This window comes from Mustela nigripes, chromosome 17 (genome assembly GCF_022355385.1).
Source record: "Mustela nigripes isolate SB6536 chromosome 17, MUSNIG.SB6536, whole genome shotgun sequence".
In the NCBI taxonomy this organism is placed as follows: Eukaryota; Metazoa; Chordata; class Mammalia; order Carnivora; family Mustelidae; genus Mustela; species Mustela nigripes.
The window spans coordinates 3941842-3951398 of NC_081573.1; the positions used below are offsets into that span (position 1 = coordinate 3941842).

Below are 9557 nucleotides of genomic sequence, written 5' to 3' on the forward strand. Positions count from 1 at the left end.
CCGATGTGGGGCTCGATCCCAGGACCCTGAGATCATGACCTGAGCCGAAGGCAGTGGCTTAACCCACTGAGCCACCCAGGCGCCCCTGAATGTATTTGTTTTCTATTTGTTTAGTGACTGCCTTTCCTAGAATCATAAGCCATCTGATCTCAGGAACTGTACTTGTGTTGTTGTGTTGTTCGTCACTCCACACAACAGCTTGTACACTGTCCAGACAAAGGATGGTACTATAGTTAGAACTGATTTTGAGTTGGCTCAATGGTGCATTTAAACAGACGTGTGTCTTTTTTTTTTTTTAAAGTATGTTCCACACCCAGAATGGAGCCCAACCTGGGGCTTAAACTCACTACCCTGAGATCAAGAGTTGAGCTGATATCAACAGTCAGAGACTTAACTGACTGAACCTTCCAAGCACCCCTAAATAGATGTATGTCCTTAGGGCAATGTGTATCATTTCTCTTAGCCTTAGTTTTATTATTTGTGTGATGAATACATAAATAATACCCTCTCTCAGACTTTTTTTTTTAAAGAATGTAACATAATTGATATAAACACTAATTAAGGGCTGGCCAATCTTAATTATTAAACATTTAAAAATAAATGAATGGGTAAGTGATAAAAGTCCCATCAGGGCCAATTCCCTTCTGGTCCTTGGCTGCTTTACCTCAGACCCTACTAACCGGCTCTGAGTATCTCTTGCTTCCACTCAGGCGTATCAGTACCAGTCGTCGACGGACATCCCTGCAGCTCCCCCACCTCCTGCTGAGGCCAGACCCATTTCAGAAGAGGAACAGGAGCTCCACTATGCTCTCCTCAGATTTCCCAAGCCGAAGTATCAGGAACGGAAAGACATCCACACCGAGTACTCAGAGATCAAGACACACAAGTGAGGAACTGTTTTTCTCATAGTTCTGGAGGCTGGAAGCTGAGATCGACGTGTCAGCAGAGGCATCTCTCCTTGGCTTGTAGTTGGCCGTCTTCTTTCTCTGTCCTCACCTGGTCTTCCCTCTGTGTGAGTCTGTGTCCCAAGTTTCTTCTGAGGATCCCAGATGTACTGGATTAAGGCCCACCATAGTGACCTCATTTTAACTGGAATTTCCTCTGTCAAGACCCCATCTCCTACAGTCTCAGTACTATAGTACTGGGGTTTAGGACTTCAATATATTAGTCTTATAATTTTTCAGCCCATCACACTCAGCCTTGACTATTTTAAAATTAATGGGCTTCTTGGCAATGGTTTGAATCTCCTAGTACGTGTGGAAGATCCTAGGACTTGTGTCCAAAAGACTGATTCCAATCCATCTACGCCACGGACACACTTTATGACTCACTTTACTGTTCTACAAAGCAGCGAAGTCATCCTCATCTAGCAAGATGATCACGGAAGATCGATGAGTCATTAAGTCCTGACACAAAGCTTTTTGTGAACTCTGCACACATGCGTGTGTCAGGACTTCTCTTAGATGCTTTAACAGAAAGTTTCTGCTAACGATTTCTCTGAAGGCCTGGAGGGGCCAGTCCCAGAGGTCACAGAACTTTCCCACCAGAATCAAACACAAGAAGGATGGCTGCCCTTACCACTTCTGTTAAACAGTATTTCATAGATCCTTTCCACTGCAATAAATGCAAGAAATAGAAAAAAGGGGGACGCCTGGGTGGCTCAGTTGGTTAAGCAGCTGCCTTCGGCTCAGGTCATGATCCCAGCGTCCTGGGATCGAGTCCCGCATCAGGCTCCTTGCTCGGCAGGGAGCCTGCTTCTCCCTCTGCCTCTGCCTGCCATTCTGTCCGCCTGTACTCGCTCTCTCTCCCTCTCTCTCTGACAAATAAATAAAATCTTAAAAAAAAAAATAAAATAAAAAAATAAAAGAAAAAAGAGTTACTCAGATCAGGGGGCACCTGGGTGGCTCAGTGCGTTGGGCCTCTGCCTTCGGCTTGGGTCATGATCTTAGGATCCTGGGATCGAGCCCCAGATGGGGCTCTCTGCTCAGCAGGGAGCCTGTTTCCCCTCTCTCTCTGCCTGCCTCTCTGCCTACTTGTGATCTCTCTCTCTGTGTCAAAAAGAAAAGAAAAAAGAAAAAAGAATCATCTAGATCATAAAGCAAGAAGCAAAAGAGTTTTGGGACACCTGTGTGACTCCATTGGTTAAGCTTCTGCCTTTGGCTCAGGTCATGATCTCAGGGTCCTGGGATTGAGCCCCAAGTCAGGCTCCGCCCTCAACGGGATATCTGCTTCTCCCTCCGCCTGCCACTACCCCTGCTTGTCCTCTCTCTCTAGCTCTCTCTCTCTCAAATGAATACAAAATCAAAATATAATAATAAAAGATGATTTAAAAACAAAAGAATGGATGAGTCAATGTGGTGTAGACACACAATGGAATGTTGTGCAGCCACAACAGGGATGACCCTTGAAAACAATATGCCAAAGGAAAAAGCCAGACACTAAAGGACAATTGTTGTTTGATTCTGCTTCTCTAAGCTACTCAAAACAGGCAAACTCATGGAAACAGAAAGTAGAATGGGAGTTGCAAGGAGCTCAGGGATGGAGGTGGGGAGGGGTTGTTGGGTAACTGTGTGGACTTTCTGTTGGGGATGATGAAAATGTTTTGGAAAGAGGCAGCGGTGATCGTTACACCACACTGTGAGTGTACTCGCTGTCCCCGAATTGCACCCTCTACAGTATCAAAAATTTGCAAGTTTTATTTTTACGAATATTTTATCACAAGAAACTCAAGGGGACAGCAAGCACTTCTGTGGTCAAAGTGCTGTCGTTATGGAAACAAGAATACAAAAAAAGTAAAAAATAAAATGAGAGCATGTCACGGATTGATACAGACCTGGAGGAAAAGCTCTTCGGTGCCTTGGGCTAGGTTTCGGGAGCGGAGAGGCTGGGGAGGTGAGAGTGGAGCAAAGGCTCCAAGGGAGGGAAGAAGCAGACTCTTTGCTTGCCTAAGAGGAAGGAATTCCAGGAAGATGGGAAGAGTGGGCTGTGAGTACGGCAGCTCTGAGGCCGAAAGCACAGGAGTACAAAGGTCAGGGAGCCCGGGAGATGGCACAAACCCCCAAGGAAGGCCGCTGCAGCCCACTGCAAGATTCTGGGAGCCTTTGCAGAGAGAAGATGTATGCTGAGGCCCTCATTTTAGCAGGATCCCCATGACTACTCTGTTCAGAATCAGACAGACTGGGGCCAGGATAACAAAAAAGAGAGGCACGACATTGGCGGTACGGGGCGGGGGTGGGTCCCAGCGTTGGTCCAGGGGGGTCCAAGAGGTGGTGGTGCACTGGACCAGGGATGCACTGTAGGTGGGGGAGGATATATTCTGGATATATTCCAAAGGTCAGGCCAACAGCATGCTCTAATGGATGTGGGGGATGGGAGGAAGAGAGGAGCAGGACGATGCCCAGGTCTCCCCCTGAGCAGCTGGAAGGACAGAGTCCTGTTCCAGGCAGGACTCGAGAGAGCCAGGTTTTGAAAGGTTAATTTGGAGAAACCCCTTGACCTCCAACGGGGATGTCCGTGAGAGAGCAGGAGTACAAATGTCCAGAATCAGAAGAGGGGTCCAGAGTGGAGACGTTAAAATGCATAGCTAATGTGACGTGATAATAGATAAAGTTATAAAGGAGTATGACCTTTCCTCAAGAAATGAGTAATAGAATCACCATATGATCCAGCAATGCCACGTCCAGGTGCATATCCAAAAGAACTGAGAGCAGGGGCCCGAGAGATATTTGCACACCCATGTTCATAGCAGCGTTAGGCACCAGAGCCAAAAGGTAAAAGCAACCCAAGGATCCCTCAACAGCTGAGCAGATAAAAAATGTGGCCTAACCTACCGTGGAATATTTTTTTTGAAAGATTTTTTAAAATTTCACTATTTGGCAGAGAGAGAAAGAGCACAAGCAGGGGGAGGAGCAGAGGGAGACAGAGAAGCAGATGCCCCGCTGAGCAGGGAGCCCAATGCGGGGGCTCGATCCCAGGACCCTGGGCTCATGACCTGAGAGGAAGGCAGGGGCTTAACCCACTGAGCCACCCAGGCGCCCCTATCATGGAAAATTATTCAGCCTTAAAAAGGACAGAAATTCTGTCATATGCTGCCACATGGATGAACCTTGAGGATTTTACGGTAAGTTAAATAAATGGATCACAAAGAAGATGGGTGCTGGATAACTCCACTTATGTGAGTTCTCAAAAGGAGTCAAATTCCTGGAGACAGAAAGTGCAATGGTGGTTTCAGGGGCCAGGAGGAGGGGAAATGGGAAGTTGTTCTTTAATAGGTAGAGTTTGGGGCGCCTGGGTGGCTCAGTGGGTTAAGCCTCTGCCTTCGGCTCAGGTCATGATCCCAGGGTCCTGGGATCAAGCCCCGCATCGGGCTCTCTGCTCAGTGGGGAGCCTGCTTCCTCCTCTCTCTCTGCCTGCCCCTCTGCCTACTTGTGATCTCTGTCTGCCAAATAAGAAAAAAAAAAAGTAATGGGTAGAGTTCAAGTTTTGCAGCTTAAAAAGAGTTGTTCTTGTTTACTACTTGTTTTACTCATGTCAAAAATAATCCCATACTCATATTTTTAGAAAATATCCAGGACATGTGACAGTCACAGGTGCCTGTAGCTCTAAGCCCTGCGGGGCAGCATCGTGTGTCTGGGGAGGAAGTGGCTCCCTGGGTGGGGACCTCATCACAGGATGGACCAGGCCAGGTCCAGCTGTCTCGTCTCCATTCCACCAACACAGATGTTCACTAAGCTCATGGAGAATGAATGAATGAATTTATGAATGGCCGCTGTCTTCTCTTCACCCAGGATCCCGTCTCTTCTTCTGCCCCAGAGGCTCACACAGACCTAAAGAGTCCTCTACCCTGCAGGACAGAACACCCAAGGGCCTAGATGAGGATGTGACCCTCCAGGTCTAGCCAGGAGTTGACTAGCTCCCTAGTGTAGATGGTGCTGCTCAGACAAGCCCCTCAGGTGGAAGAGACCTCAGGAGACTCACTGTGTCCCAGGCCTCACGTGTCTCAGAGGTCCTGCTCCAGGCTCTGGTGCCAGAGGGAAGTGCCGAGATGAGGGGCAGGACATGGGTCTGCTCCTGCTCCTGCTCTCTCCTTCCCGAGTGGGTCTCCCTGATGTCCAGCCAAGGGTGTGGCCGGCTCTGCGTAGAGAGTGGGGAGAGCTCTGGAGCTGTAGTTCCTCTTCTGTGCTCCTCCCCAGCTTCCCGTGGGTCCCCCTCAGCCTCCCTCCCACTGTCTTCCTCTTCTCCCTCACCCACAGGAGGCCCACACACCCTCCATCTCACAGATGCTGCTGCTGTTGCTGCTGCTTCTACCCCTGCTGTGGACAGATGAGTGGGCTGAGGGGAGGGGGCGAGGTGGGCGGGGGGCTGCTGCTGACCCTCCATTCTCCACAGGGTCCCTGGCTCAGGGCTTGGACTTCCAGCTGCAGGTGCAGGAGACGGTGAAGGTGCAGGAGGGCCTGTGTGTCTCCGTGCCCTGCCACTTCTCCCACTCCAAAATGTTCTGGACTGAGTCTTTCCCAGCTTTTGGCTACTGGTTCCAGGAAGGGGCCAGTGTATACCAGCATGCTCCGGTGGCCACAAACAACCCAGGTCGTAAAGTGCAGGAGGAGACCCAGGGCCGATTCCGCCTCCTCGGGGATCCTCGGGCCTACGACTGCTCCCTGGACATCAGAGATGCACAGAGAAGGGACTCGGGGACATACTTCTTTAGGGTGGAGAGAGGGTCTTCGGTGAGATATAATTACCTGCAGAATCAGCTCTCCGTGTTTGTGACGGGTAAGGAATGGGCTTCAAGAGAGGACACATTCCCATGCATGGATCTCGAGGGCTCCTGGGGCAGGGCTGGGAAGGACCCCCTGATCTCCATCCTGGCTGGAGAGGAGACAGCTGGCCTGGGGTGGAGGCTGCTTCTAGGGCCACACTCAGGGTCCCACTCCAGAATCTCTCTCTCCTCCTCAGCTCTGACACAGACACCTGACATCCACATCCAGGGGCCCCTAGAATCTGGCCAGCCCAAGAACATTACCTGTAGCGTGCCATGGGCCTGTGAGAGGGGGACACCCCCCACCTTCTCCTGGATCGGAGTCGCCCTTCCCTCTTGGGGCTCCAAGGCTCCCCACTCCCCTGTACTCACCCTCACCCCGAGGCCCCAGGACCACGGCACCAACCTCACCTGTCGAGTGACCTTCCCTGGAGCTGGTGTGAGCACGGAGAGGACTGTCCAGCTCAACGTGTCCTGTGAGTGCCAGACCAGGGTGCCAGGGTCTCTGAGGGCTGGGGGTGTTGGGGGGACAGGGGTTGGGTGAAATACTTGGGGAGAATTCTTAGAGGCACAGGGTCAAGAGGGAGAGAACTCTCGGGCCCCACCCCCTTGCTCATGGCCGCCTCATCACACTGCAAGTGGACACGTATCTGTTTCTGCTCCAGATGCTCCACAAAACCTGACCGTCCACACCTTCAGGAGAAACAGCACAGGTGGGAGAGGGCCCGGGGCACCACGGACGTCTCAGAGGTCAAATAAGGGAATGTTGTGAGGTTCTGCCAGAATGAAGCCCCATCGCTCTTTATCCCCTCCCTGGACCCAATCTGCCCCTCCCCCTTCCCCTGGAGGGACTCTTGAGTCCCTGGGAATCCTAGTTGACCATTCGCTGTCATTATGGCTGCCTCCTCTCTCCCCTCACTCTCCTATCATGCCCTTTTTCTGATTCTCTGCTTCTCCTGTGGCATGACATCTCACTGTCCCACCAGGAGCCTTAGATACAGGTTCCTGTTGCTGGACACTGGGCCTCTGGCTGCTTTCTGCACGACCCCATGAGTAAGCCCGGGCCCTGGTGCCTCTAGTCCCCAACTGCCCAGAAGACCCTCTGTCTGTCTCTGTCCAGTCCAGATCCTCCCGAGTCCCTTCAGCTTTCCTGGGGGACCCCTCCCACCTGAGCCACCTGAGTCAACATCCTGGAAGTCACTTGAGACATTTCTTTGCCTCAACCAGCACTCCCCATGACTCAGCGAGTTTCGAAAATATCTCAAATGGCTCTCTTCCTCCATCTGCATGGCAGCAGCCCCCACTCAGGCCTCCGCCTCCTCTCCCCTGCATTGGGACCACCCTCCTCTCCCACCGGCCATTCTCTGTGCAACACCCCACCCCTCCAGCCCAGCACAATTCAGCCCGCAGGTGTCTCTCTGTGCACCCTAGATCTGGCCCTGTTCCTCTTCTGCTCAGACCCTCCCGTGGTTCCTGCGGCCCTCAGAGGAAAGGTTGGGAGCATCACCTGTGTGTGAGCCTCCACGTCTCTCCCTGAAAGTGGTCAGACCCTATATGTGTCCACGCCCCTCCTCAGCCTCACACATCAAAGCCCACTTCTTGGGACGTCCTCTGCCAGGTCTAGACATGCCAGCTCTTGCTCAGAGGTCCATCCACCTGTCCTGGGGTCATCGGGTGCTTCTCCTTTTCTCCACCTCACCAGATGGCCCTTCACTCTTACTTGTCTGTGCTTGTAACACTTGTTTGAGAGACTCTATTTTCCACGCCTGTGTCTGTGGAAGGGCAGAGGAAGAGAAGGGGCTCTCAGTCCTGCCCTTCTGGCTTTCTCTGTCCCATAGTCCCAGAGACCCTAGTCAGAACCACCTCTCTTCAAGTTCAGGAGGGCAGGTCACTGCGCCTGGTCTGTGACACTGGTAGCAGCTTCCCTGCCAGGCTGAGCTGGTGCTGGAGAAGCCTGACTCTGAGCCCCTCTCCCCACAAATCCCAGGGTCCTAGTGCTGCCCCAGCTGGTCTTGGGTGATGGAGGAGAATTCCTCGGCCAGGTTTAATACTTGTGGAGCTCCTACCACGTTTGCCCGAACCTAGCTGTGCAGGATGAGTATACGTGGGACACCTGAATTCTGAGGTGAACGAGACTAAGGTATGGACTTAAGGAACCTCACTCTCCTCCACCTCTCGGTCTTCTTCCCCCAGGTATCTCCTGTTCTTGTCCCCAAATCTCTGGGGGCACCTGGCCTCTAATCCTCACCCTACTCAGAGGGGCCCTCATGGGCGCTGGCTTCCTTTTGACCTATGGCCTCACCTGGATCTACTACACCAGGTGAAAAGCCCAGATTCTGGGACACCTTGGGTGGCTTCACTCTTCTTGTCCTCTCCAAAGCAAGCCCTCCACAGAACTGGCCCCTTATTTCAGAACTGTGTTTCCCCCAACAGGTTCAAAGGCTCCAAAGAGAGTAAGGCTGCAAGTTGTAACTGAGCCCTCTTCCTCACGGTGGTGCTGCTGACCAGCGGATGAGGATCTGTCAAACTACAGATGCTCACCCCAGAGACTTGGCTCCCATACAGCTCTGTGGAGCAAGGGGGTCCTGGGGGACTGGACCCTGCCTCCTCTCCAGGGAATCAGGTCTCTCTACCTCTGGCCACTAAGTCTTCCTGCTGGTTCTGCATCTATGGTGAGGAGGGCACAGATGGATTTTTGTTATAATTAATTTGAATTAGGCATACCCTGTGTAATATGTTGCTTCTGTGTGTTTATCTTGGATAAGCCCAAAATTCAACCCCACAATACAGTGCTATAAATCTCAAAATATATCATTTTTTAAAACAAAGAATTTTAAAGAGATTTTTTCAAAATTAGAAAAATAAACTATTTCATATTTATCCACATATTAACCCTTTGATGTCTCTTTATTCCTTTATATACATTTTCCCTGTAGCATCAGTTTCATTTTGCTGGAATACCTTGTCCTATCTTTCTTGTGGCGTGGGTATGCTGGTGCTGAATTCTCTCAACTGTTATTTGTCTGGAAAAGTTTCTGTTTAATTTAGCTTGGAAAGGTATTTTTTTATGGGATAAAGAACTTAGGATCACATTTTCTTCCCTTTTGGTACTTCAAATTCTTTTGTCTTTCATAGTTTCTTGTGATAATTCTGTAGTTTTTACCTTTCTTTCTTTCTTTGTAGTTTTGTCTTTTTCTCTGGCCAGTTTTAATATTTTCTCTTTTCCCCTGGGTTTAAATTATTTTGTTAATATATGCCTTGGGGTGTGTGTGTGTGTGTGTGTGTGTGTGTGTTGAGAAGGAAGGGAGAGGGAGAACATGAGAGAGAAAGATATTATCCTGTTTGGAATTTGTTGAGTACCTTGGTTCTGTGGATTTACTATTATAATCAAATTTGGAAAAATTTGATAAAAATTGAAGCTAATATTTATTTCAGTATTTTTTCCCTATTCTTCCTCTCTCATTATCTCTGGGTCTCTCCTTTTATATATGTAATGTGGCCTGATGCTATCTCACAGGGCCCTGAACATGTGTTTTCCATTTTCCATCCTTTTTTCCCCTCTATATTTGCTGTTTGAACAGGATCTACTGCTACATCTTCAACTTCGCTGATCATTCTTCTACAACGTTCTATCTGCTGTCGATCCCATTCAGTGGAACTCTCATCTCAGATAATATATTTTTTTCTTTAAAAGTTATGTTTCCTGGGGTGCCTGGGTGGCTCAGTCAGTTAAGCATGTGCTCTTGGCTCAGGTCATGATCCCAGGGTCCTGGGATCAAGTCCCGCATTAGGCTCCCTG

General features: G+C 50.1%; 2 protein-coding genes across 4 annotated transcripts in view; both read left to right on the forward strand.

Annotated features, from left to right (window-relative positions):
- The window catches only part of LOC132005335 (sialic acid-binding Ig-like lectin 6), an 8113-nt gene extending 5801 nt beyond the window's left edge, over positions 1-2312 (forward strand). For 2 of the 3 annotated variants that reach the window (XM_059382327.1, XM_059382328.1), the window contains one exon: positions 711-2312. In XM_059382327.1, the coding sequence (XP_059238310.1) occupies positions 711-890 (180 nt within the window). In that variant the 3' untranslated portion in view covers positions 891-2312. The remainder of the gene's footprint in view (positions 1-710) is intronic. The other variant, XM_059382329.1, reaches the window with a different exon arrangement.
- Positions 2313-5279: 2967 nt separating this feature from the next.
- On the forward strand, positions 5280-8644 carry LOC132005861 (sialic acid-binding Ig-like lectin 14). The gene is made up of 5 exons (XM_059383371.1): positions 5280-5772; positions 5956-6234; positions 6424-6471; positions 7952-8078; positions 8192-8644. Exons 1-5 carry the CDS (start codon positions 5280-5282, stop codon positions 8232-8234), a joined length of 990 nt encoding a protein of 329 aa, XP_059239354.1. The 3' UTR covers positions 8235-8644.
- Positions 8645-9557: the final 913 nt, after the last annotated feature.